A 24,694-nucleotide genomic window follows, 5' to 3' on the forward strand; every position below is an offset into this window, starting at 1 on the left:
CTTCATTTTTATTTTTGTGTTATTCTTTAGATCAAGTCTTGAAGCCTGATAGCACCTTAGATTTGCAAAGAGGCAAAAAGCTACACAAAGGGCTGGGTGTGGTGGCCTGTAATGCCAGCACTTTGGGAGCCCAAGGCAGGTAGATTCCTTCAGCCCAGGAGTTCGAGACCAGCCTGGGCAACATAGGGAGACATTGTCTCTACAAAAAAATACAAAAATTAGCAGGATGTGTTGGCATGCACCTGTAGTAGTAGTCCCAGCTACTTAGGAGGCTGAGGTGGAAGGAGCACTTGAGCCCAGGAGGTGGAGGCTGCAGTGAGCCGAGATAACACCACTGCAATCCAGCCTGGGTGAGAGAATGAAACCATGCCCCCACCCCAGCCCCCTCCCCAAAAAGCTACACAAAGTATGAGGTGCTCCTATTTTGCAAATAATTTTACCCCCTCCCCTTGGGGGAGGGGGCAGAAATTAGGGAACATATTGACAAAAGAATCCCTGAAGCTCTAGTCCAACCATTGCTTCCTGCTGAAGGCTGCAGAGCAGGCCTCACTTGGTGCATGGCAGAGAAGTAGCTTCTTTCTGAATTCTGTGATCCAGGTCACACCGCACCAGGCTTGTTTGAGGAAGCTGGGTTAGAGCCTTCATATCCTAAAGGGGTGGGGGAGCAGAGTTGACAGTGGCTGTAAGATGAGTCACCTCATTCCAACAGTTTTAATAGTGACACGAGGGAGTGTGACTGACAGATGCTAAAGCAGATATGCCAGGGAGTTTCTCCTGGGAATAAAACATTGATTTTTAAAGTCAGGAACCCAGGGAGGACATTAGGATTTTACCTGGAGAGCATTACAAACTGTAGAACCAGCACAAGCTGCTAGGAAGGTTAATAAAGAGAGTAAGACAAGGACAAAAACAGTTGTCAGCCCAGAAAACAGGACCCATACATCTCTTTGGATTCTGTCAAGATTTAGTACTTTTCCTTACTTCCCAACCTCGGGAAGATTTCCTGATGACAAGAATTTCCTGCAGTAGATTTACATGGTGAGAATTACAGGCAGAGTTCATTAACTAAATCTTAGAGACAGCAACTACCTGTCTGTATCATATCTTCCTTAAAAGGGAAAAGTGGATGAGAATAGTGAGACTTACAACACAGAGTTTCCAGTTGTTCAATCTCTCTTGTCTGTTATCTTTTCTGTGGAAGGGAAAACTTCATGAGGGATTCCATACATGGAGAATGGGAGAGAGAAACTCAGAAGAGCCTTTGCTTTCTTGGGGCATCTGTTCTGGGGGTTTCTACTTGTAGTATGGAGCAGGTACAAAAGCTTTGATGAGAGTCTTAACTTGAATTCTGGTTCTCAAGCAATGTTTGAGTGAGGGAGAGAAAATAGGTCAACAGCAAGAGCAAAAGCGAAAAAGAGATCAGGTGGTAGACATGAGGTTGGGGATTTTGTGTACTCTGGGGTCCGGAATGGCAGTTTTGGCACTTACAGCAGAGTTGATAATTGATGGGACTGCAAGATGGGCGCATGTCAGCAGAGGGCAACCCAGTTCTGTGGGACTTTCCAGGAGGATGGGTATAACAATTTGTAGAGTCCTGCTAAACACTTCTGACAGCCTAGCGAAGGACTGAAGTATCACAGCCTCGTGCCTAATAGTATTCTAAGCTGGTTTTTCTTTATCTTTATAATTCAAAAGCTTTTCTCTGCTGATGAAAGCTCCAGTGGGCACAGCACTGTGTTTATCTTTAATCCCAACCTGAAATAGTGATAGATGAGCTGTTCAGAGGCATGCTTGCACACCTACATGCTGCACGGTTCCCTGGTTATTTTTAATTTGGTTTGTACAGAGTGTGAGGTTGTGCTAGGCAAAACCCTACAGTGCTGCCTGATATTTTGGGTGGGAGAGTTCCTATACTTTGGGAGAAGAGAAGGTTAATGGAATACAGTTTTATAAGCCGTTGTTCCGAGAGGGAGACTTAATTATCTGACCATTTATTGATTGATTTTTCTTTTTTTCTTAAGAGGCTGTGTAAACTGAGGCCTTTTATTTAAACCAAGTCTTGACTGAATATATTTAAAATCCATTTAGGCTTTCTGAATACCTATAGTAGATTCAAGATCTAGTGGCCTAGATAACTACAAGTTATCAATCCATAAGAAAATCCTCAGTTAGTTGCTATATATTTTGATGCAGTAGATATATCATAGGGAGGGTTGTTTGGCTGTGTGAATTACAATTGGCCTTTCTCCTCTCATTGTCTTTTACTTCAATATAATGACTATTTGGCAGATTATTGCATTTACTCTGGCTTTAAGTTACTTTGCATAACCATGTGGGAAATTTTAAATATCTGTAAATTGCTAATTAGATTGGGATGCAAGACCCAGAGAAGCACTGAAGCCTTGAGGCTTCAGCAAAGTGAATGATGTTATTGATGCTTACTATTGCAGATCTTGGATGATGGAGGGGATCTTACCCACTGGATTTATAAAAAGTATCCCAACATGTTTAAGAAAATCAAGGGCATAGTAGAGGAGAGTGTTACTGGAGTTCATAGGTAAGATTTGACATGGGCATACCTGGTTTTATGCAGTCTAGACATAAAATCTTATAAACACATACCTACAAAACACGTGTTAAAAATTGGAGCCTGCTATGAGGTAACAACATTTCACCTTGCTGTGAGGTGACCAGATCTCAGCTTACTTTGAGGTGACCAGATCTCTCTTGTTTTTTTTGTTTTTTTTTTTTTAATTAACAACACAAATAATGAACCTAAAATAGTGAGAAGGGGGCAGGTGGGAGAACAAGTGAAGTCCTCATGTTTTCTAGTGATTGTAAACAATTACTTCTTGTCCTTTTTGGACACATTTATTCATTCATTCAACAAATATTTATTGAACTTCTTCAGTGAACGAGGAACTGCTCTAGGTGCTAGGCATCTAGCAGTAGACAAAACAGACAAAAAAACTCTGCCATCTTAGAGCTTACATTCTTACATGGAAAGCAAGGACATAGGGTTCTGCTTCTCAAATGAGCAATAATTCTCTGAGTATAATTGGAATTATTTCAGTTCCATTTCTGTGATCATTTCTATGATTTATTTCACCCATAAAGAACTAAAAGTGTGAAAAAAAGTTTTCGGGAAGTAAATTCTGAACCAGCCACCGTCACTGCTTCAATACATTATCATCTTTTTGAATGTACAAAACTGAGGTCAGGAGTTCAAGACTAGCCTGGCCAACATGGTGAAACTCCATCTCTACTAAATACAAAAATTAGCGAAGTGTGGTGCCGCGCACCTGTAGTCCCAGCTACTCAGGAGGCTGAGGCACAAAAATCGCTTGAACGTGGGAGGCAGAGGTTGCAGTGAGCTGAGATCACGCTGCTGCACTCCAGCCAGGGTGACAGAGGGAGGCTTCGTCTCAAAAAAAAAAAAACAAAAAACAAATTGTGAGTGTATTTGAAAGTTAAAATTGTTGCAGTAGATTAGTGGGATTAAGCATGGTTTTTAAAGTAGTACTTAAAGTGACTCCTTTTATAATTAAAAAAGATGAGTGAAATTAATACACAGTTTAAGCTGGGCATAGTGGCTCATGCCTGTAATCCCAGCACTTTGGGAGGCCAAGATGGGAGGATCACTTGAGTCCAGGAGTTTGAGACCAGCCTGGGCAGCATAGTGAGACCCTCTCTCTATTAAAAAAAAAAAAAAATGCTGGAAGGCTGGGTGCAGTGGCTCACCCCTGTAATCCCAGCGCTTTGGGAGGCCGAGGCAGGCGGATCACCTGAGGTCGGAAGTTTGAGACCAGCCTGACCAACATGGAGAAACCCCATCGCTACTAAAAATACAAAATTAGCTGGGCATGGTGGCACATGCCTGTAATCCCAACTACTCAGGAGCCTGAGGCAAGAGAATCACTTGAACCCAGGAGGTGGAGGTTGCAGTAAGCCAAGATCACACCATTGCTCTCCAGCAGGGACAACAAAAGTGAAACTCCATCTCAAAACAAACAAAACACAAACAGCCAGGTGGAGTCTCATGCACTTGTAGTTCCAGCAGGCAGTGAGACCAGTGCAGGTTTAGTGAACATTGTACCCAGTAGGTAATTTTTCAACCTTCAACCCGCTCCCACTCACCCACTTTTTTTTTTTTTTTTTTTTTTTGAGGCGGAGTTTCGCTCTGTCGCCCGGACTGGAGTGCAGTGGCCGGATCTCAGCTCACTGCAAGCTCTGCCTCCCGGGTTTATGCCATTCTCCTGCCTCAGCCTCCGGAGTAGCTGGGACTACAGGCGCCCGCCACCTCGCCCGGCTAGTTTTTGTATTTTTAGTAGAGACGGGGTTTCACCGTGTTAGCCAGGATGGTCTCGATCTCCTGACCTCGTGATCCGCCCGTCTCGGCCTCCCAAAGTGCTGGGATTACAGGCTTGAGCCACCGCGCCCGGCCTCACCCACTTTTTATAGTCTCCAGTGAAGGCCTTAAAATTTAGAGATGGGTCAAGGATTTTCCCCACATGACTTTTGAATAAAATCTTTATTGTGAAGCTATATATGCAGGCTCTAGAAAGATATTCTTTGTTTCTCAGTGGCCACCTAATAGGATGAAACTAGTCATGTCTCAACGCTCTCATGCCTACCCAATCATCGTGTTTCTGGGGCCTGCTATGAAAGCAATGGTAGATTGTAACGTCCCGATGTTTTTTGTTCTTGGCTTCCCTCATCCTCAGGCTGTACCAACTGTCCAAAGCTGGGAAGCTGTGTGTTCCAGCCATGAATGTCAATGACTCAGTCACCAAACAGAAATTTGACAACCTCTACTGTTGCCGTGAATCAATTCTTGATGGGTATTGTTTATTATCTTTGAGATGAACTTGTGTTGTCAAGTTGAGATTCTAAGTTTTTTGGCTTTGGTTATTTCTGGAAAGGATTCATGTAGCACCTCTGGATAATGTCTCCATTAAGCCAGAGCTTTGTTACCTTGTAAATTAAAATTACATTATTTTTATTTTCTCCTTCGTATCTTTTCTGTTTCTAAATATTATATTTTCAAAACATTATCTAATAAATGTATGTTGCTTTTATGTTTAAAAGTTACTGTGTTATCTACATCTTCTTCCTTTCTGCACCACTTGTAAGAAAGGGGGGAAAAAAAGGAAAAAAACCCTTACATATAGGATTGGTTGGATGGCAGGGAGTGAGAAAATATGTATTTTATTCAGCCTTTCTTTCTGGTCATTAGTTTCTCTAGGACAGAAACCAGACTTTCAGTGTTACAGCTCTTTTAGAATTTGTCTAGCAGGTTTTCTGGTCTTTACCAGAAAACCCCTTTAAAAAAAAAAAAAAAAAGAAACCAGACTTTCTTTCAAAATGAAAAACAAACCAACCAAAAAACCCCATGAAAACAAAGAGATTCAATCTAACCTCAAGGCAGAAACAAGAGAAGATTTTTCTGATTTAATGTGTTTTTTTTTCCCCTAGACTTAAAAGGACAACAGACATGATGTTTGGTGGAAAGCAAGTGGTAGTCTGTGGCTATGGAGAGGTGAAGTTTAACCTTTCATTTATTAGGTGTTTTAAATGGATTTTGTTGAAATATTCTGGAATTTTTTATTTGTACGGACATATGACTACACTCGTTACCACTTTAGATGAGAAAAAGAACTTCAGAGGCCCTCTGGTTAAAGTAGTCTTTCTTTTTCCCTTTGCATTGCCGCCGTTTTTCCTTAAGTTGATTTTCTGACTTGCTCCAGTACCACTGTTTGTGATGTTCTTTTTAGCTTGTGTTTTGATTATGAATCGTGAGTGTGGGTGTCCTGGTGCACATGAATGCGACAAGCAGGAGCCAGGGGTTTGTTTATGAGCTGTATTCAATTATTTGTTCTTCTTGTTTTCCCCAAGTATGAATGTATTCAGTGAAATTCCTCTCGGGGGTGGAAAGAGGGGGTGCACTTTCCCAGAAGCTTTGAGAAAAGGTTTTCTTGGTGACTTTCCTTAATATGTGTGCTCTCTCCCCTCTTCAGGTGGGGAAAGGGTGCTGTGCTGCCCTGAAAGCCATGGGCTCCATTGTGTATGTAACTGAAATTGACCCCATCTGTGCCCTGCAAGCCTGGTAAGCCTCTACACTACCATCTCACTTGCAATCTTGGAGCTGTCTCCAAAGAATGGCCTGGTTGATGCCACACTTTATTTTAGAGGAGCCCAGATCCTCAGAGAGGCTGCCACTAACTCTAAGCATCTGCCTTTCAAAAAGGTCAAGGAGCTCTGCTTGGAGAGAGCAGAGACTATCAGAAAAGTGAAAATTTAGAAATCCTGTGGAGATAGTAACAGGGATTCTGTCAGCCAGAGAACAAGTAGCCCCTTACTTTCTCCATGTGTCATACTTGCCATTCAAATAATGATCAGAAAAGAAATTGGCAGGCATCAGATGTCTTCTGATGTGTTACACTGAAAATAGCCCTTCTGTGATATTCCTCCCAAAAATATATAACCTGAATCTAATTGTGAGGAAACATTAGACCAATCCCAATTAAGGGTAAAATCTACTAACTCTGAGTGAAGGGTATATGAGAATTATTGACACTAGTATTATAATTCTTAAGTCTGAAATGATTCTAAAATTAAAAGTTAAAAAGAAGAATAGTTCTTTTCTTATTATAAAATGTGGGTAATCATACCTACCTCATAGGATTGTGAGAGTTCAGTAAAATAATAATTAACATAGGCTGGGTGTGATGGGTTCATGCCGGTAATTCCAGCACTTTGGGAGGCTGAGGCAGGAGGATTGCCTGCGTCCAGGAGTTCGAGACCAGCCTTGGCAACATAGGGAGACCCCATCTCTACAAATCATTTTTTAAAATTAGCTGGGTGTGGTGGTGCATGCCTGTGGTCCCAGCTACTTGGGAGGCTGAAGTAGGAGGATCACCTAAGCCTGGGAGTTTGAGGCTGCAGTGAGTTGTGATGATGCCACTATACTCCAGCCTGGGTGACCCAGCAAGACTCTTGTCTCAAAATAATAATTATCATTCTATGTTATACATTATATAATAAATACATAATTATATAAGGCACAGAGCTGCTGCCACATAATATATGCTCACTAAATGATAGCTGTTATTAAAATAGTCTCTTGCCATCCTTAGCAGGGTGGGAAATACCACTGTTCTTAAAAACTATTGCAGAGTCCAAGTGTCTGTGGCCTAGGGGAACCATCATCCTTCTAGTACACTAAGGGTTTGTTATAGGAACCTGAACATGTTTTAATACAAATTGTGATGCTGTTCAAATTATCCTGTAGACATGAATTGATCACTTATACTATGCATTAGATACTGTGCTACGTGCTGAGAATGAATAAGATGAATGTATAAATGAGATAAGGTCCGGCTGTTAGAAGCACACAGACAAATAACTACTGTGCAGTGAAGTAAGTGCTGTCATGGAATTAAATGGCACATGCTTCTGTAGGAGCATAAAGGAGAAATTGCTTACTAAGGAGCAAGGGAGCAGGGTAGAAAGAGATGTCAACAGAGCAGAGTCTTGACATTTGTTTAGGTGTTTTCTTAGTGTGGAAGTATATTCCAGGTACAGGGAACATGTGTGCTGTCTCCAAGGAAGGACATAGCATGGCAGATTTAGGAAGCTGGAATTTTTTTTTTTTTTTTTTGAGACGGAGTCTCGCTCTGTCACCCAGGCTGGAGTGCAGTGGCGCAATCTCGGCTCACTGCAAGCTCCGCCTCACGGGTTCACGCCATTCTCCTGCCTCAGCCTCCCGAGTAGCTGGGACTACAGGTGCCACCACCTCGCCCGGCTAGTTTTTTGTATTTTTTTTAGTAGAGACGGGGTTTCACCGTGTTAGCCAGGATGGTCTCGATCTCCTGACCTCGTGATCCGCCTGTCTCGGCCTCCCAAAGTGCTGGGATTACAGGCTTGAGCCACCGCGCCCGGCCAGCTGGAAATATTTTAATGTGGTTGGCAGATGGGATACATTTGGGGGAGTGGTCCTATCTAAGGTAGGAGTCATGGGAGTCATATGTCAATATAATCACATATTACTGCAAGTATTTGGGTCTTATTCTAATCCTGCCTTATCCTTAAGAACAGGCAGTCTCACTGAAGTATTTTAAGCAAGGAAATGACATGATCCAAATTGCATTTAGGAAAATCACTCTGCAAAATGATTTAGAAATATGTAAACCTAGAGGTAATGAGATTGTGCCAGGGGTTACTATAGTAATTTAGGCAAGAAGGAATAAGACCTAAACTTAAGCAAGGCTAGTATGTATTAGAGAAGAGAAGACAGATGAAAGAGACTTTTAAGAAATTAAAGAAAAAGAGTCAGCCTGATTTGGTGACAACTTCAATTAGGGAGAGGCAGCAAGGACATTCTTGTTTATATGGCTCATTCAGATGGATGAACAGTGATGCTATGATCAAGATAGAAAATATAGAAGAAGAAATAAATGAGGTTGTGAGTGCAGAGAAAATGATAAGTTTATTTTCAAACACAGTAAGTTTGAGATCCTTCTGGGACATTCATGAGGTGCTCTCCAGTGGCTAATTTGATCCTTGGCTATGAAGCTTCAGAGAGATCTAAGCTAAAGATACAAATGTAAAAATCAGCCATCTATAAGCAGTCATTTGCAGCCAAGGGAAGAATATGGTTCTCTATACTGAAAAAATAGAGAACAGAATAACCCTGCAGAGCACCAATATCCAAAGGCTGGCTGAAGTTGAGGAGAGACAATTAAGAGAAGTAAGAGGAAAACCAGGAGAGATGTATCATGGAGTCCAAGGGGTATAGAGTTTTAAGAAGACAAATAATGTTTAATGTAGTAGAAGAAATCAAATAATGTAAGAATCTAAGAAGTTGGGCATAGTGGTGTATGCCAACAGTCCTGGCTGCTCAGGAGGCTGAGGCAGGAGGATTGCTTGAGGCCAAGAGTTAGAGGCTGTAGTGCACTATGATTATGCCTGTGACTAGCTACTGCACTCCAGCCTGGGTAACATAGTAAGATCCCATTTCTAAAAAAAAAAAAAAAACAGTTAAGAGTCTAAGAAATCTTGGGTTTGGCCTTCGGGAAATCTGATGATCTTGGAGAGAGCACTTTCAAGGGGGTAGTTGGTTAAATGGCTAAGTGGCACTTTCTACAGTTTCTAGAAATTCAGTCAGGGAATCTCATGGTAGCCCCTGGCTCCCTATTATCAGGAAGAAATAAGTCCCATGATGCAGAGGAACCTTTTATTTCTGTCTTGTATGAACTAAGGAAATTGTTTGGATTTTTCACTTCTAAGAATAGTTCAGCTATCTCAAGAAATGACAGCAACTTGATATTAGCTTTTGAAGTCCTGTGTTAAAAGGCTCCACAGCTGCCTGTTTAGGTTAATTGGTCATACTTTATTTCAACAGTATGGATGGATTTCGACTGGTGAAATTAAATGAGGTCATCCGACAAGTGGACATTGTTATTACCTGTACAGGTATGATAATGACATTTTAAATGGGGTGGCACTTGGGAATGTTTTTATGGAGCAAGTGCAAGATGATTGGACATATTCTGAAAAACCAAACTCTAAAAGCTGGAGAGAGATAGTAGCCCACAAAGCCAGTCAGTCTTTCATATTCTTCCTAATTCTTTAGAGCTCTGACCAGAGGTATACAATTAGGTCATTCCTATGTAAAAACGTTTTTCTTCACCCTTTAAGACAACTGTTGTATCTCCATTCATCCTAGGAGATAGCTAGAGATGAGATTCAGTTATAAAGTTTTATTTGGGAAGCCAGATCTTAAATGTACACTTGATTTTTTTATTTTACCTCCAAAAGTGATGTATGTTTCTCTCTAGTATGTAATTAAGGCAAGGCTAGAGAGAAATTCTTTCATAGTTAGAGAAAGTAGAAGAGGTTATTCTGTTAATTCCCAAAGAGGTAGATTTTGAGTTTTAAAGAATATGCAGAAATGGCTGGTTTCCTCTAGGGTACGATACTTATTTTTATGTAGAACCATAAACTACAGGAACACTGGTTTTCTTTTATAATTCTATTTTAGAGGGGGAAATCGAACAGAATAAAAAAAAAATTTTGTAGTTGTAGCCTCAGGGAGAAATAGGGGCAGAGAAGAGGGACCATAAGAAACTGTTCTTGGTTCTTATCAATCCCCTGATCTCTTTTGTTGTTTTAAATAGAGATGAGGTCTCACTTTCCAGGCTGGTCTCAAACGCCTGGCCTCAGGTGATTCTCCCACCTCTGCTTCCCAAAGTGATGGGATTATAGGCATGGGCCACCCTGCCCAGCCTGGACCTTTTTTTTTTTTTTTATTGCTTTTTTGTGAGCTGTAATTGATTTACTACACGTTTCACACATTTAAAGTGTTCACTGTTTTTTAGTAATTCACAGTTTGTACAACCATCACCACAATCTAATGTTTTTACTGAGTTGTAATTCACATCGTAATGTTCACCCTTTTAAAGTGTACAGTTCAATGGCTTTTAGTAAAGTTGTGGAACATCCCAATTATCGAATTTTTATCACCCCAAAAAGAAACCTCGTATCATTAGCAGTCACTCCTTATTCCATCCTCCATCATACCCCAGCCCTAGGCAACCACCATTTCCCTATTCTGGACATTTCATGTAAATGGAATTATAGCAACACCTGCCAGAAGAAGGGGGAAAAATAATAATTTTTTAAAAAAAGGAATCATTCATGGCTGGGCACGGTGGCTCACACCTGTAATCCCAGCACTTTGGGAGGCCGAGGCAGGTGGATCACCTGAGGTCAGGAGTTCGAGACCAGCCTGGCCAACATGGTGAAACCCCATCTCTACTAAAAATACAAAAAATTAGCCAGATGTGGTGGCAGGCGCCTGTAGTCTCAGCTACAGGAGTGTGAGGCAGGAGAATTGCTTGAACCCAGAAAGCAGAGGTTGCAGTGAGCCAAGATTGTGCCATTGCACTCCAGCCTGGGCAGCAAGAGTGAAACTCCTTCTCAAAAAAAAAAAAACAAAAAAAAGGAATCATTCAATATGTGGTCTTTTATGACCAGCCTCATAGCAGGATGTTTTCAGGGCCTCCCCATGCGATGGTATATATCAGTACCTTATTCCTTTTCTTGCTGAGTAATGTGTCATTGTATGGTTATACCATATTTTATTTACCCATTCATTAACTGGTAGACATTTGGGTTGTTTTCCATTTTTGGCTGTTAGGAATAATGCTGCTATGAACATTGAATACAAGTTTTTATGTGGACATATATTTTCAGTTCCCTTGGGTATATACTAAGAGTAGAATTGCTAGATCATATAGTAACTCTGTTTTTAACATTTTCAGGCTGGGTGTGGTGGCTCACACCTGTAATCCCAGCACTTTGGAAGGCCGAAGTAGGCAGATCACTTGAGCCCAGGAGTTCAGATCATCCTGGACAACACGGCAAAACTCTGTCTCTACCAAAAAAAAATACAAAAATTAGCCGGGTGTGTGGTCCCAAGTAGCTGGGACTACAAGCACACGCCACCACACCCGGCTAACTTTTTGTATTTTAGTAGAGACAGGGTTTCACTGTGTTGCCCAGGCTGGTCTTGAACTCCTGAGCTCAGGCAATCCACCCCTCAGACTCCCAGTGTTAGGATTATAGGCATGAGCCACCACACCTGGCTGGAATTGCCAAACTTTTTGAAAGTGACTGCACCATTTTACAATCCCACCAACAAAACATGTGCCTTCTAATTTCTCCGTATCTTCACCAACACTTGTTATTGCCATTCTTTTTGATATTGCCATCCTAGTGAACGTAAAGTGGTATCTCATTGTGGTTTTGATTTCCATTTCCCTAATGACTAATGATGTTGAGCATGTTTTCATGTATTTTTTGGCCATTAGTACATCTTCTCTGAAGAAATGTCGATTCAGAGCCTTTTCTTTTTTTTCTTTTGGAGACAGGGTCTCACTCTATCACCCAGGCTACAGTGTCACCCAGGCTATCGATCCTCCCACCTTAGCCTCCCTAGTAGCTGGGACTACAGGCACATGCCACCATACCCAGCTTATTTTTGTATTTTTTTGTAGAAATGGGGCTTTGCCATGTTGCCCAGGCTGGTCTCAAACTTCAGGGCTCAAGTTATTGATTCTGCCACCTCAGCCTCCCGAAGTGCTGGGATAACAGGCATGAGTGAGCGTGGGCTGGCCTGCTTTTTTTTTTTTTTTTTTTTTTTTTTGAGACTGAGTCACCCAGGCTGGAGTGTGGTGGCGCAGTCTCGGCTCACAGCAAGCTCCACCTCCCAGGTTCACGCCATTCTCCTGCCTCAGCCTCCCGAGTAGCTGGGACTAAAAGCGCCCGCCACCATGCCCAGCTAATTTTATGTATTTTTAGTAGAGACGGGGTTTCACCATGTTAGCCAGGATGGTCTCAATCTCCTGACTTCGTGACCCGCCCACCTCAGCCTCCCAAAGTGCTGGGATTACAGGTGTGAGCCACCTGGCCTGCTTATTTTTAAATTGTCTTCTTCTTACAAGGAATTGTAAGAATTCCTTATAACAAGTCCCTTATCAGTTATATGATTTGCACATTTATTTTCTCATTCTGTGGATTATCTTTCTCTGCTGCTGCCAAAAGACAGTGAGCGCTCAAACCTCTCTTCTGTTTTTAAGGTAACAAGAATGTGGTAACCAGAGAGCACTTGGACCGTATGAAGAATAGCTGCATCGTTTGTAACATGGGACATTCCAACACAGAGATTGACGTGGTAAGATCAAGTGGCTCATTATTGGGGGCTTTTTTCTCTCCTTCACGAGAAACAAACTGGAAAATGAGAGAGCAGTGTCACAAGCCATCCTAAACATGAGTGTCCTGGCAGAGTTGTCCACATCTTTTCACTTACTAGCCCTATAGCCTGTATTTGTGGAGACTATAAAGTTTCTTCATCTCAATTTAATAATTTTAAATGATTGTCATCTTCTATTCAAGCTCGATGCCTGTTTACACTGTAAGCCTTATTTCTATGTTTAGGATTGAGAGCAAGATAAACTCAAAACTACAATGAATGATACAAACTCAAAGCTAAGTGATACAATGAATGTGAATCAGTATGGTAGTCAGTATTTTGGGGGTGTTTGGTTTTACCATAAAGATGAGATAAGTAGATTGGTCCAAGGAAATAAGGGAGAGAAATCTATGGGCTGGGATGATTCTGTTGCTTAGGATTGACTGTGTGTATCAAATACTGTGGTTTCTTCTTTTATCCCTCTCTTTTACTGGGCGTGGTCACCCCTCACATGTTTTTCAAACTGTAGTATTGTGTCTGCAGGTGTCACAATCAATCCAGTGCCATTGTGTAGTAGCATGTATTCTTCAAACCTGGAAAATATATCACTTTGATTCTCTAATTTGGTTATATTCACCCTATAATTTTCCAATCCAAAATAGCACTTGGTACTAATAAGTTGCCCAAGTAATAGTTAATAGAAGTGTTTTTTTCTTTTTTTTTTTTTTGAGACGGAGTCTCGCTCTGTCATCCAGGCTGGAGTGCAGTGGCACGGTCTTGGCTCACTGCAGCCTCTACCTCCTGGATTCAAGTGATTCTCCTTTCTCAGCCTCCAGAGTAGCTGCGACTATAGGCGCCCGCTACCATGCCTGGCTAATTTTTATGTTTTTAGTAGAGGCAGAGTTTCACCATATTGGATAGGCTGGTCTGAAACTCCTGACCTTGTGATCTGCCCACCTCAGCCTCCCAAAGTGCTGGGATTATAGGTGTGAGCCACCTCACCCAGCCAAGTGTTGTTTATTTTCAGATTTACCAAAGTATCTCTCAGTGTGACTTTTACTCTGGTTTTAAATTTTTCTGGCATTTTTATGGCACACCTTTATTTCTCTCTGGGTAAGTGGCTCAAGCAAAGCATGCTTTCATCTCCACTGAGGGCTGCTTTGATTGAGCTTCAGCATTACCAGGTAAGGACCAGCTGATGGACTGAGAGCTTATTGGATAATATTTATTATATATGGTTTCCCTTTTAAATTCTGTGCTCTGTTCTTCCATTATTAAAAATAGTTGGCAGGGCCGGGCGCGGTGGCTCAAGCCTGTAATCCCAGCACTTTGGGAGGCCGAGATGGGCGGATCACGAGGTCAGGAGATCGAGACCATCCTGGCTAACACGGTGAAACCCTGTCTCTACTAAAAAAATGCAAAAAATCTAGCCGGGCGAGGTGGCGGGCGCCTGTAGTCCCAGCTACTCGGGAGGCTGAGGCAGGAGAATGGCGTGAACCCCGGAGGCGGAGCTTGCAGTGAGCTGAGATCCGGCCACTGCACTCCAGCCTGGACAACAGAGCGAGACTCCGTCTCAAAAAAAAAAAAAAAAAAAAAAAATAGCTGGCAGAACAACCTACCAAAGCCTCTGTCTACCCTGGGGTGTCTGAGTGGTATGGCCTTATTACTCTCTCTTACCATGATATTTTGCTTACAATGAATAATTTAGTTGGTAGTTGGTTCTTTATTTTTCTTTTACTTAAGTTTCATTTATGTGCCATACTGCCTCTTTGCTGCCATACTACCTGTTTGCTGAGTGATCAAGGATATTAGTATTTCTAAAACTATCCAGCAAATGATTCTCATTTCCTGGATGACTTTGCTTCTAGAGCCCCCTAAGGGGAAAGGCCTAAAGGGAAGTATTGATGTCATGCCCTGGGCCCTAATGGGAAATCTTCAGAGGAAGGGAAGGGGAAGGAATTTTCCTTTCTAAACCCTCAAGAAACTCTGAAATAAAAATAACTCCAAATGCAGACATATACCTTTTGTATTTTTACTTTATCTCATTTCATCTTTTTGACCACTCCATGAGGCATTATTCTTATTCTTAATTTTCAGTTGGGAAACTAAGAAGTTAACTACCTTGTCAGGCATGTACTTGATTCAAAATGAAACTGGTGCACAGGCCGGGCACGATGGCTCACACCTGTAATCCCAGCACTTTGGGAGGCTGAGGCAGGTTGATCACCTGCAGTTCTCTTGCCTCAGCCTCCTGAGTAGTTGGGACTACAGGTGCTCACCATCATGCCTGGCTAATTTTTTGTGTTTTTAATAGAGTCAGGGTTGGCCAGGCGCGGTGGCTCACGCCTGTAATCCCAGCACTTTGGGAGGCCGAGGCGGGCGGATCACAAGGTCAGAAGATCGAGACTATCCTGTGAATGGTGAAACCCCATCTCTACTAAAAATACAAAAAATTAGCCGGGCGTAGTGGCGGGCGCCTGTAGTCCCAGCTACTCAGGAGGCTGAGGCAGGAGAATGGCGTGAACCCAGGAGGCGGAGCTTACAGTGAGCCAAGATGGCGCCACTGCACTCCAGCCTGGTGGACAGAGCAAGACTCCATCTCAAAAAAAAAAAAAAAAAAATAGAGTTGGGGGTTTCACCATGTTGGCCAGGCTGGTCTCGATCTCCTGACCTCGTGATCCGCCAGCCTCGGCCTCCCAAAGTGCTGGGATTACAGGCATGAGCCACTGCACCCAGCTGACTTAGGTTTGGGTTTTTTTTTTATAAATTTTCTTCTTATAAATTTTTTTCTTTTTTTTTATTATTATACTTTAAGTTCTAGGGTACATGTGCATAATGTGCAGGTTTGTTACATATGTATACTTGTGCCGTGTTGGTGTGCTGCACCCATCAAGTCGTCAGCACCCATCAACTCATCATTTACATCAGGTATAACTCCCAATGCAATCCCTCCCCCCTCCTCATGATAGGCCCGGTGTGTGATATTCCCCTTCCTAAGTCCAAGTGATCTCATTTTTCAGTTCCCACCTGTGAGTGAGAACATGCGGTATTTGGTTTTCTGTTCTTGCGATAGTTTGCTGAGAATGATGGTTTCGAGCTGCATCCATGTCCCTACAAAGGACACAAACTCAGCCTTTTTTATGGCTGCATAGTATTCCATGGTGTATATGTGCCACATTTTCTTAATCCAGTCTGTCACTGATGGACATTTGGGTTGATTCCAAGTCTTTGCTATTGTGAATAGTGCTGCAATAAACATACGTGTGCATATGCCTTTATAGCAGCATGATTTATAATCCTTTGGGTATATACCCAGTAATGGGATGGCTGGGTCATATGGTACTTCTAGTTCTAGATCCTTGAGGAATCGCCATACTGTTTTCCATAATGGTTGAACTAGTTTATAATCCCACTAACAGTGTAAAAGTGTTCCTATTTCTCCACATCCTCTCCAGCACCTGTTGTTTCCTGACTTTTTAATGATTGCCATTCTAACTTGTGTGAGATGGTATCTCATTGTGGTTTTGATTTGCATTTCTCTGATGGCGAGTGATGATGAGCATTTTTTCACGTGTCTGTTGGCTGTATGCATGTCTTCTTTTGAGAAATGTCTGTTCATATCCTTTGCCCACTTTTTGATGGGGTTGTTTGTTTTTTTCTTGTAAATTTGTTTGAGTTCTTTGTAGGTTCTGGATATTAGTCCTTTGTCAGATGAGTAGATTGCCAAAATTTTCTCCCATTCTGTAGGTTGCCTGTTCACTCTGATGGTAGTTTCTTTTGCTGTGCAGAAGCTCTTTAGTTTAATTAGATCCCATTTGTCAGTTTTGGCTTTTGTTGCAGTTGCTTTTGGTGTTTTAGACATGAAGTCCTTAGGGCCCATGCCTATGTCCTGAATGCTTAGGTTTTTAAAAATTACTCTGGAAGCCAGGTGTGGTGGCTCATGCCTGTAGTCCCCAGCTATTGAGGAGGCTGAGGTGGGAGGATTGCTTGAGCCAGGAAGTTAGAAGTCAACCTGGGCAACATGGTAACATCCTGTCTCTAAAAAGAAAATTACTCTGGCTTTTGTATAAAGAAAACATTCTGGAGCTTGACTAATGATAGGGATAACAGCAGGTTCTTTCAGTATTTCTGACTGTAGAAAGTGGTGGCTTGGATTACATGGGCAAGTGTTAGAGGTGATAAGAAGTGAAAGGTTGTGACTAATGGAATTTGCTAAATGGATTGGATGCACAGTGTGAGAAAAAGAGGGAAATCATTACCAGTCAGCTAAGTGAAACTGTAGGAGAATGATTTGGTAAGTATCCAGATATTTTTAGTAATCAAAATTTTTGAAGAGTTTTTTTTTCCTTTTTTGGTAGGAATTCATAGTTTTACCTAAACTTGAGATGTTGCCTGCTGCATATTTAGGAAGGAGCAGCTCATCAGAAGAGTTGATGATTTAGAAAGCTGCATTTTTTCTGAGAAATATGAATGCTGTGAATATTGAAGGACCTAGGAATAGGGATTGTGTTCTTCACTGCCTTTTGGCCATATCTTTCTTTTATATGTTTGCTTTCTCTTAAAAGCAGGCCTGCAGCCAGGTGTGGTGGCTCACGCCTAGAATCCCAGCACTTTGGGAGGCCCAGGCGGGCGGATCGTGAGGTCAGGAGTTTGAGACCAGCCTAACCAACATGGTGAAACGCCATCTCTACTAAAAATACAAAAATTAGCCAGGCGTAGTGGCGTGTACCTGTAGTCCCAGCTACTCAGGAGGCTGAGGCAGGAGAATCACTTGAATCCGGGAGGCGGAGGTTGCAGTGAGCCGTGATAGCGCCACTGCACTCCAGCCTGGGCGACAGAGTGAGACTCCGTCTCAAAAAAAAGCAGACCTGCTTACCCACGTGCATCACATAGAAGGCCTGTGTAAATTGTAAGCTTCACAATTCAGGTGGTCAAACCATTAAGTACATAGGCTTTAAACATTTTTTCCAGCCAAAGAATGATTTAACCTGAGACTTTGTGCTTTACAGGACTAGAACCACAGTTGTTCTCCCTGAAAAAAACAAAACAAAACAAAAAACAGATGTGCACTGTTCAGAATTATGTGAGACCAATTTGTGCAAGCATAATGAGTGGCCAGTTTATGGTGGGATGTACACCTGGTTTGGGAACGTAGTCTGCACAGGAATCCCTTTTCCTGGTAGGTTGTTTAGTGATTATAGTTCCACAGCAAAGACAACTGGATGTTTTTGAGAGATTCTGTCAAGCTGTGCCAGCCATAAGATAGAAAACCCTTCTGCTCTTGAGGAATGTGACTGCTGACTAGGCCTTAATAGGCAGGTTATTGGAGCTTCCTGGACAGTGATAGAGATAAGTTAACCAGGTTTCTCTTCAAACCCCTTTTTAAACTTACTGTCAGACTTTCACCTACAGCATAGCCATTCCAGTGCTCTAGTAAACTGCCTCTACTAAGCATTGGTTATTTTCTTATGTTCATAAGAAGTGTCCTTTCCTTGATTCTGCCTTATCTTTCTTCCCAAGGAATACTTCCTAAGATGGGTTTTAGCTCTTTACTCCTAATCACCAAGATTGCTTGGCCTCTGGGAGATTAGGGGTGTGAAATACTAAGAACCTGAAATACTTTTTTTTTTTTTTTTTGACTTGTTAGTCTTTTTTTTTTTTTTTTTTTAATACTTTAAGTTCTAGGGTACATGTGCATAACGTGCAGGTTTGTTACATATGTATACATGTGCCATGTTGGTGTGCTGCACCCATCAACTCGTCAGCACCCATCAATTCATCATTTATATCAGGTATAACTCCCCAGTGCAATCCCTCCCCCCTCCCCCCTCCCCATGATAGGCCCCATTGTGTGATGTTCCCCTTCCCGAGTCCAAGTGAGCTCATTGTTCAGTTCCCACCTATGAGTGAGAACATGCGGTGTTTGGTTTTCTCTTGTTGTGATAGTTTGCTAAGAATGATGGTTTCCAGCTGCATCCATGTCCCTACAAAGGACACAAACTCATCCTTTTTTATGGCTGCATAGTATTCCATGGTGTATATGTGCCACATTTTCTTAATCCAGTCTGTCACTGATGGACATTTGGGTTGATTCCAAGTCTTTGCTATTGTGAATAGTGCCGCAATAAACATACGTGTGCATGTGTCTTTGTAGTAGCATAATTTATAATCCTTTGGGTATATACCCAGTAGTGGGATGGCTGGGTCATACGGTACATCTAGTTCTAGATCCTTGAGGAATTGCCATACTGTTTTCCATAATGGTTGAACTAGTTTACAATCCCACCAACATTGTAAAAGTGAAGAACCTGAAATACTTAAAACTCCTGTCATCTCAATAAAAACTGCCATTGTCACCAAGAGTATCTCTTGACTCTTTGTGGTCATTACCCTCCATGGTACTAAGCTCTAAAGGCTAATGGATTCTACTTCGTATTTCCTTAACTTCTCAAAATGGTCTGTTTGCTTAAATTCTTTTTTTTTTTTTTGAGACAGGGTCTCACTCTGTTACCGCCCAGATTGGAATACAGTGGCACAATCTCAGCTCACTGCAGACTCAACTTCCCAGGCTCAAGCATTCCTCCCACCTCAGCCTCCCGAGTAGCTGACATTGCAGGCACACGCAAACATGCCCAGCTAATTCTGTTTTTTTTTTTTTTGTTTTTTTTTTTTTTTATAGAGACAAGGTCTCACTATGTTGCCCAAGCTGATGTTGAACTCCTGGGCTCAAGGGATCTTCCCACCTTGGCCTCCCAAAATGTTCGGATTATAGGCGTGAACCACTGTGCCTTTCCCTTCTTTTTAACCCTTATATTTACAGTATTTATTTATAACATTTATTTTTTAAAATTCCAATTTGAAAGTAATACTTGCTTAGTTTAAAAATGCAAATACTATAAATATGCTTAAAATAAGCAAAAAACTTCCATAATTGATATTACACTATATTGTTCTGCAGCTTGTTTCTTTTCACTTAATAGTGAGTGGGCTGGGCATAGTGGCTCACGTCTGTAATCCTAGCCCTTTGGGAGGCCGAGACAGGCAGATCACTTGAAGTCAGGGGTTCGAGACCAGACTGGCCAACATGGCGAAACCCCGTCTCTACTAAATACAAAAATTAGCCGGATATGGCCGGGCGCGGTGGCTCAAGCCTGTAATCCCAGCACTTTGGGAGGCCGAGACGGGCAGATCACGAGGTCAGAAGATCGAAACCATCCTGGCTAACCCGGTGAAACCCCATCTCTACTAAAAAATACAAAAAACTAGCCGGGTAAGGTGGCGGGCGCCTGGGTCCCAGCTACTCAGGAGGCTGAGGCGAGAGAATGGCCTAAACCTGGGAGGTGGAGCTGGCAGTGAGCTGAGATCCGGCCACTGCACTCCAGCCTGGGCAACAGAGCGAGACCCCGTCTCAAAAAAAAAAAAAAAAAATTAGCCGGACATGATGGCGTGTGCCTATAATCCCAGCTATTTGGGAGGCTAAGGCAGGAGAATAGCTTGAACCCAGGAGGCAGAGGTTGCAGTGAGCCAAGATCATGCCATTGCACTCCAGCCTGGGTGACAGAGTGAGACTCCATCTCAAAAAAACAAAAAAAAAGAATAGTTTTCATGGTTTTCATGTTAACACATACATGTCTATCTTTTTTTTGGAGCTTCTTGCTGTAGTACGTTTTTTAAAAAGAGTTGTATAATATTCCACTATATGGAACTACCCTGATTTACTTAACCATTCCCTTGTTTGTTTACATTTTTCACTATTATAAATAAGGCTGGATTGAACATTCTTGGGCACTTATATTTCTGAACTTCAGAAAGTATTTTTATAGGATCGTGACCTAAAAAAGTGAAACTGATTGGTCAAAGATTAGGTACATATAAAATTTTGCTAGCTGCTGCCAAATTGCCCTCTAGAAAGGTTGAACCAATTTATGAAACTTGACATTTCAAGAAATTATATGTGTTTCCCATCTACCTAATAAAGAAATGGTCCACACCATTAATATAGTTCTGAATGCACTGAAATATAATTGTATATGTCTTTTCCACTACATTGGTACTTCCTCATGGATAGGAACCATGAATTTCTAAACTTTAGCTTAGCATACCATTGTTTGCTTAAATAGACCTTGAAATACAAAAATGAAAAGAAGATATTGTCTTTGTCCATAAATGGTTCACAGCCCAGTAAAGGAATCCACAGTCTTATCTATATTCATGCTCTTTACTACAATGCCTAGAATATGGTATGTACCCTGTAAATAAATCATTATTGTATAACTAAAAGCGTTTCTCTTTATTTGTCTGAAAACTATTTGGCAGGACTCCTTAATTTTATCAAATGAGCCAATGGGTAGTTTTGGAATATGAACTCACTTTCTATTTTAGGCATTGCCTATTGGAAGAAAGAAGGCGTTGTCTTAAGTCTACACCCTGTGGCTGTTATTTGATTGCTGCTGTTAAAAAAAAAAATAACATTTTTTTCTCATTTTCTCTGAATATACAATATACAGAAATGGAAGGAGGGTGAGCCATTGGGAGCTTTACTCTACCATTAAGCATTTCTTTAAAGGCTACCTCACATTTGCACTTAGGTCACAAAGCTTCTGTAACTAGGGTGGACCACCATCATTGAAAAGGTGGAACCTGGGACCTTGGGATATGAGGGCAGAACCTTGGGCCCCAGCATGCTATGTTTAGGACATTTGGCCTCTTACTAAACCCACTCAGCTGTGTTCTTCCTTTTTTTTCTGTGTTTCTTTAGCACTTATATATTCAGTTTGCACTGTATTAATTTGCACTTGTTTGCATGTTGCTTTGTAAGTACTTTAAGGGCATTTTTTTCCTCTCACATATGTATTGTTTTGTGTCCCCAGCTAAAGTAGAAGCTTTTTGAAGGCAGAAACCATGTCTTTGGTTTCTTTTGTATTTCCCATAGCACCTTTTACTGTGAGAGTGGGCACACAGTATATGTTGTGGAATGACATCCTGAGTGATCCCTCCCTGGCTGGGCCTCAGATTAAATTCCCTGAAATGGAACAGTCCTAACCAACACAGGACAGGTATTCTCCATCTGGCATGTTGGTTGCTTCTTTCAACCTGCTATTTGAAATGGCTCCCTTCAACATCTTTCTGTCCCCACAGTGGGGCTTGCTATGGCTAATGCTGTACTTGCTGTATGTGTTCCAGGCGAGTCTGCGGACACCAGAGCTGACCTGGGAGCGAGTGAGATCTCAAGTTGACCATGTGATATGGCCTGATGGCAAGAGGATAGTACTGCTGGCAGAGGTAAGGCTGAGACTGGCAAAAAATACTCCCCCACAACAGGAGAGACTGCAGTACCCAGGTCCCCTCCTCCTCATGTTCTCGCATACTTTCAACTCCTCTGTTAAGCACAAGTTTGACTACTTTCCCAATGGATTTTACTTCTAATTGTGAAAGATCTTTTCATTCTGCAATTAAGAAACTATTTTGGTTCCCCACTTTCCACCAATTATCCCGTCTCTCCATGTCAATCCACAGGTTGAGTCAGATAATGATTATTACTGTAGAAGGAATTCACAGATAGAACCAGTGCCACTTTAAGTGATGTGTGCAAAGAGATAATGTCATTTGTGGGATGCTTTAATCAGTAAGCACAAAGTAGATATTCCCGACTGTAACCAGAACTATCTTAGGCAAGCTCTGGGAATGTATGTTTTTACTGATAGATTCCCTGTTTTTGAATGTCCATTCCCTTGAATTGAGCCAGATGTGTAGTAGGTATCTACCTAGATATCAATTGCTTAATTGATATTTCCTCATCCTAGCTCCTAGCTCACATTGACACTGTTGATTTTCATTTTACTTGGCTTCCATGTCAATGTTTGACCCCTTTTCCTTTCTTAAAAGCTCCTCCTCCCTAGTCCTGGATTCCTGACAGCTATAATGATGCCTTCTATTCTTACCTTGAAGCTTTCTCTTCTTCAGAGAAAGATACCAAAATAACAAGGAGGATAATAATACTTTTCTCAATTTTGACTTTCAGTCTTTTTTCTTTCTTTTTTTATATTAAAGAACCTGAATATGAAAATGTAAAAGATACATGGTCTTTATCTAGGGGCCCATAAGTTAGGGGTTTTTAGTGTCCTTACTGTTCTCTTCATGTTTTCCTCACTTTATCTCATCTTCTCAGATACTTTAGGGCATTCGTAAAGGGACTGCACTATTTCTTCACAAGGAAGAAGTGTATATGAGGAGGAGATGGGCAGATTGCTAAATATGCATTAATAGCTTTGATGTCAGTCTGCTGACTTGATGACTTATTTCTAGCTGCCCTAGAAGGTCCCCACCTGGTAATTTTGGTGACAAAAGCAAGTACCATGGATGTTTTGTGCTACATGGTTGAGCAAAAAGGTGGTCAGGCTTCATAGGAAACAGAATAGGAAAGGGTGGCATTGGGGGCAGTTTCTAGTTCTTCTGCTATCTGAATCACCAACTCAAAATGCGAGGCTGACAAGGCTGTCTTTGAATTCAGAAGAACCAAACTGAAGGATAAGCACAAAAATCATCACCGCTATGGTGAAACCCCATCTCTACTAAAAAAAATAAATAAATAAAATAAAAAATACAAAAGTTAGCTGGGTATGGTGGTGCACGCCTGTGATCCCAGCTACTCTGGAGGCTGAGGCAGGAGAATCGTTTGAACCCAGGAGGCAGAGGTTACAGTGAGTCAAGATCATGCCACTGAACTCCAGCCTGGGCAACAGAGGGAGACTCAATCTAATAAATCAATCAATCATCACAGCTTCCTAAGTCCAAAGATATCTCCCCTCACAACCTGGAGAGATTGTCCCTGGATTTGGCTGATCATTGTTTATTTCAAGACAGTCTGTCAAAGGAATGCCGATCCTCAGAAGGAGGATATTTTGCTGTAGAGAGTGGAAAATTAAAGAGAAATATACTGATATTTGGCATAAGCCTCAGTGTCATATGACCATCTATATTCCTTTTCAAATAATTCCAGAAATCTTTTAGCTATTAGTTTCATCAGATTTTCCAGAATTTTAGTGGTTTCATTTAAATGTCAGTCAGTTAGTTCTTATATATTAAACAGCTGCTTTTTTTCCAGCAGTGTTAGTCGGGAAGTGTTTGGAAAATGGCAGTCACGCTTCTCTTCCCTCACTACTCAAAGGCCAACAACTTTGTCCTAATCCATTTGTGTCTTCATCTTTGATCACTAGGGCCGCCTGCTGAACCTAAGCTGCTCCACAGTGCCTACATTTGTGCTCTCAATCACTGCTACTACTCAGGTAAGGCTTCCAGAGTGGGACAGCAGTAGTCTGGAGAGGGTTCTCAGACCTACCAGGTTTCACTTGCTTGGGTAGATTGCCATGAATGGCACATCAGCATCCATCTCTCTGCTTTTCTAGGCTCTTGCCTTGATAGAGCTTTACAATGCTCCTGAGGGTCGCTATAAGCAGGATGTCTACCTGTTGCCCAAGAAAATGGGTAAGTATTTACTCTTCCATCTCCATCCTTACCAAAGTAGTTCAGAGTCTGAGGCTAAAGGAATTTTGGGGGCCTTAGCTTACTTAAGTATTGGTGGGGGAAAGGTACCTTCATTTTGTGAAGTAGGAGTTAGGATTCCTAGGTCCCATTCCCAGTTGATTTATCCCATTTTCAACATGTGTTGCCCTAGCAAAGTGGTGACATTTTGCTGTGATTTATTTTACCTGCCTGTGAATTTTAAGGATTTTTTTTCTCTTAAAGTATCTTTATGTGCGAATCTCAAAGAAAAAAAAAAATCTTCCCTTAAAAGAGAAGAATTATCTCCTACCTCGTGACATCTGACTTACTCCAATTCTAGACTGCCAAATAGCCCCTACCAGCCTTTTCTCAGATGACACAAAGACTTTCTTACTATGCTTTCCAACACCAATCCCAATACTTCAGGCCAAAGGAGAG

The 24,694-nt window shown here is 41.7% G+C and overlaps 1 protein-coding gene and 1 non-coding gene across 6 annotated transcripts in view; both read left to right on the top strand.

Moving 5' to 3' along the window:
• AHCYL2 (adenosylhomocysteinase like 2) overlaps positions 1–24,694 on the top strand; it is a 201,391-nt gene that overhangs the window by 172,097 nt on the left and 4,600 nt on the right. For all 5 annotated transcript variants that reach the window (XM_023223445.1, XM_023223446.1, XM_023223448.1 and 2 more), the window contains 9 exons: positions 2,451–2,557; positions 4,725–4,841; positions 5,476–5,539; positions 6,018–6,106; positions 9,404–9,474; positions 12,642–12,736; positions 21,938–22,036; positions 23,971–24,039; positions 24,160–24,238. In XM_023223445.1, coding sequence (XP_023079213.1) covers positions 2,451–2,557; positions 4,725–4,841; positions 5,476–5,539; positions 6,018–6,106; positions 9,404–9,474; positions 12,642–12,736; positions 21,938–22,036; positions 23,971–24,039; positions 24,160–24,238 — 790 coding nt within the window. The remainder of the gene's footprint in view (positions 1–2,450; positions 2,558–4,724; positions 4,842–5,475; positions 5,540–6,017; positions 6,107–9,403; positions 9,475–12,641; positions 12,737–21,937; positions 22,037–23,970; positions 24,040–24,159; positions 24,239–24,694) is intronic.
• LOC111550251 lies at positions 5,263–5,324 on the top strand. The gene has a single exon (XR_002733973.1). It is a non-coding gene; the product is annotated as a U7 small nuclear RNA (small nuclear RNA).

The sequence above is a fragment of the Piliocolobus tephrosceles genome, chromosome 8, assembly GCF_002776525.5.
Source record: "Piliocolobus tephrosceles isolate RC106 chromosome 8, ASM277652v3, whole genome shotgun sequence".
NCBI lineage: Eukaryota > Metazoa > Chordata > Mammalia > Primates > Cercopithecidae > Piliocolobus > Piliocolobus tephrosceles.